The 3101-nt window shown below is 47.4% G+C and overlaps 1 protein-coding gene across 1 annotated transcript in view; it reads left to right on the top strand.

Annotated features, from left to right (window-relative positions):
• The window catches only part of MTMR7 (myotubularin related protein 7), a 55203-nt gene that overhangs the window by 7980 nt on the left and 44122 nt on the right, over positions 1-3101 (top strand). The window contains exon 3 of the mRNA XM_015565111.1: positions 2047-2204. Coding sequence (XP_015420597.1) covers positions 2047-2204 — 158 coding nt within the window. The remainder of the gene's footprint in view (positions 1-2046; positions 2205-3101) is intronic.

Raw genomic sequence — 3101 nt, 5'->3', positions numbered from 1 at the left:
GAACATGTACTGAACAGCCAGATTGCCCAATTCAAGTTCAGACTCCCCCCCGTTGCTAGCTATGTGACCTTGGGAACATTCTTCAACCTCGTTTTGCTCAGATTTTTCCTCTGTAAGATGAGGCCCACATGGTGCCTGCTAGGTGGGTTCATACATTTGACTAGAACAAATCCGGGATGAAACAAGGGTTTGGTGAGTTATCAGCCACGAATCACTGTCACCGGAAGTGCTTAGATCTGTACCATCCAGCGTGATAGCCGCTGGCCGAATGCAGCTGCTAGAGTTTGACACGTGGCTGGAATGAGCTAAGATGTGCTGGTAAGGCCCTAGCCCAGCGGTTCTCAACCTGTGGGTCGTGACCCCTTTGGCGGTCAAACGACCCTTTCATAGGGGTCGCCTAAGACCATCCTGCATATCAGATATTTACATTATGATTCATAACAGTAGCAAATTACAGTTATGAAGTAGCAATGAAAATAATTTTATAGCTGGGTCACAACATGAGGAACAGTATTTAAAGGGTCAGAAGGTTGAAAACCACTGCCCTAGCCGATTTGGCTTAGAGGATAGAGGTCAGCTTGCGGACTGAAATGTCTCCGGTTCAATTCTGGTCAAGAGCACATGCCCAGGTTGCAGGCTCAATCCCCAATAGGGGGCTTGCCAGAGACAGCTGATCAGTGTTGCTCTCTGATCATTGATTTTTTTCTCTCTCTCTCCCTCTCCCTTCCTCTCTGAAATCAATTTAAAAAAAAATAGACGTGCTGGCAAGTGTGAAATATACACAGAATTTCAAAGACAGTACAATCCAAAATATATAAGCTATCAATGAATAAGTTTTACAATATGTACATGCTGAAATGGCAATATTTTAGGTATATTGGGTTAAATACATTATATTAGTAAAATGGATGTCATTGTTTCTTTTCAGCTGTTTAACAGAGCTACAAGGACACTGGCCAGGACGTACACGGCTTGTTTAGATTTCTGTTGGACAGCACTGGCCTCGATGCTGCCCACAGATTAAAGCAGAGCCCCCCAATCCAAATCCTAGCTATTACTGGGGGAGAGGGGAATGGGTCTGGCCTCATAAGCATAAAAGGCAGAGATATCCTGGCTGAACTGAAAGAAGAACTTCATTACATATTCCTCAACTTGCCCCTCTTGACCAGGGTGCTATGCCCTCTGAACTGATATTTTTTTAGAGATCCTATAAATACTGTCTGAGCAGTACAATCATGACATTTATGTGGTCGTAAAAAGTTCAGATGTTTTCAGTGCAAACATATAAATATATCCTACAGCTTTTCCAACTGTTTTCTTTTTTAATACCGTCGAGCATCAAAATGTGGCAGCAGCCTGGGCACCGGCCCATCTCCCAGAGGCCCTCCCAAATCCAAGCTCAGTAGACAAAACCTTGACCTCTAATGAATGCAATCGTTCTTAATTAATATTTATGCTTTACATTTTATGTGGTCCGGACAAGACTGGGGGGATAAGGGGACAATGGGGGAAAAAGACACATTTGTAATACCTTAATCAGTAATTTTTTTAAAAAAGATCAGAGTTCTCTGCCCGACCTGCGTGGCTCAGTGGTTGAGTGTCAACCTATGAACCAGGAGGTCATAGTTTCGATTCCCGGTCAGGGCACATGCCTGGGTTGTGGTCTTGATCCCCAGTGGGGGGCGTGCAGGAGGCAGCCAATCAATGATTCTCTCTGATCATTGATGTTTCTATCTCTTTCTCCCTTTCCCTTCCTCTCTGAAATCAATAAAAATATATTTTTTAAAAAGAAAGCACAAAATGGAGAAGACCTTGTTTCTAAGATGAAAGCAGCTCTTGCAGGGTTGAGTCCGGTTGTCCCAGGTCTCCCTGGCCCTGCTGGGAGGAGGTGGGTGGCCCTGCCCACAGGACAGGGCGCTGCTGGGCTCCCAGGGGTGAGGGCTGGGCTGGCCGCTCCGTGTGCTCCAGCCGGACAGAGACGCTTTGAAGAGCTTTGGCTCTGGCAGTGACTGAGCTTGATTAGGCTTTGTTCTCCTTCCCTTGCAGTTAAATACGAGGAGCTATACTGCTTTTCATTCAACCCCAAGCTGGATAAAGAAGAAAGAGAGCAAGGCTGGCGGCTGCTGGACCTCAGCGAAGAGTACCAGCGCATGGGCCTCCCTGACGACCACTGGCAGCTCAGCGATGTGAACAGAGACTACAGGGTAAGTGGAGGGAGGCGTTCAGCGAAAGCCGGTCCTCGGTGCAAATGCCATGGTGATTGCACACAGCTTAGCGTGGCGCCTGCTCGCCCCCCTTTCGTTTTTGTCGCTCTTGATCGATGCGAATGTGTGGCTTTCTACGTCTGTCTTGGTGATTGCTGGGTGTATGTCCTACCGGTTCCCAGAATCAGAAAGTCTGCACGAGGGAACCATGGGGACCATCCCCTCTGCACACTTCCTCTAACAGTTGAAGAATGGGAACCCCGACAGGCCCAAGGTGGACCTCCTGGCCGAGCCTGTGGTGGGAGTGCCTGCGGGACCTCATCTCCCACCGGGTCTTTTTATAGCGCAGCAAGTGCTGAGTGGGGCGGCCACAGAGACGCTGATGGCAGTTTGGCACCGGCTCTGCTCGATACTCACTGAACTCTTGATTGGTACACAAGGTCACCAAGAGGCTTCCCTGGAGAAATGTGGAGAAATGTGTCTCCACTCGCAGAAAGGAGAATGGAGAGGAAGGGAAGCAGGCGTGGCAGGCTAATCCCATGTTCTTCCTAATGGTGGGCTCACAGATCGGCACTGGTTTCCCCATTCATTTTTGCTTTTTATTATTATTTTATTTTTTCCATCACCATTATTCCCTCCATGCTCTCTTCCACCTCTTCCCCCACCCTTGCAATCACCACACTGTTGTTCCCATTCATTAAAAGAAAAATCTACACTAATAAAAGAGAAAAATGGTAATTGGTGTACGACGCTACCCTTTTCATTGGCTAATCAGGGCTATATGCAAATTAACTGCCAACTCAGATGGCAGTTAACTGCCAACAAAAATGGTGGTTAATTTGCATATGTAGGCACAATGCAGGGAGGCGAAAGGGAAAGCAGGAAGAAGCCCCCTGC

Source organism: Myotis davidii, unplaced genomic scaffold (assembly GCF_000327345.1).
Source record: "Myotis davidii unplaced genomic scaffold, ASM32734v1 scaffold71, whole genome shotgun sequence".
Classification (NCBI taxonomy): Eukaryota; Metazoa; Chordata; class Mammalia; order Chiroptera; family Vespertilionidae; genus Myotis; species Myotis davidii.
Note: the sequence above shows the minus strand (reverse complement) of the source record. Positions and strands in the feature narration are given on the sequence as shown.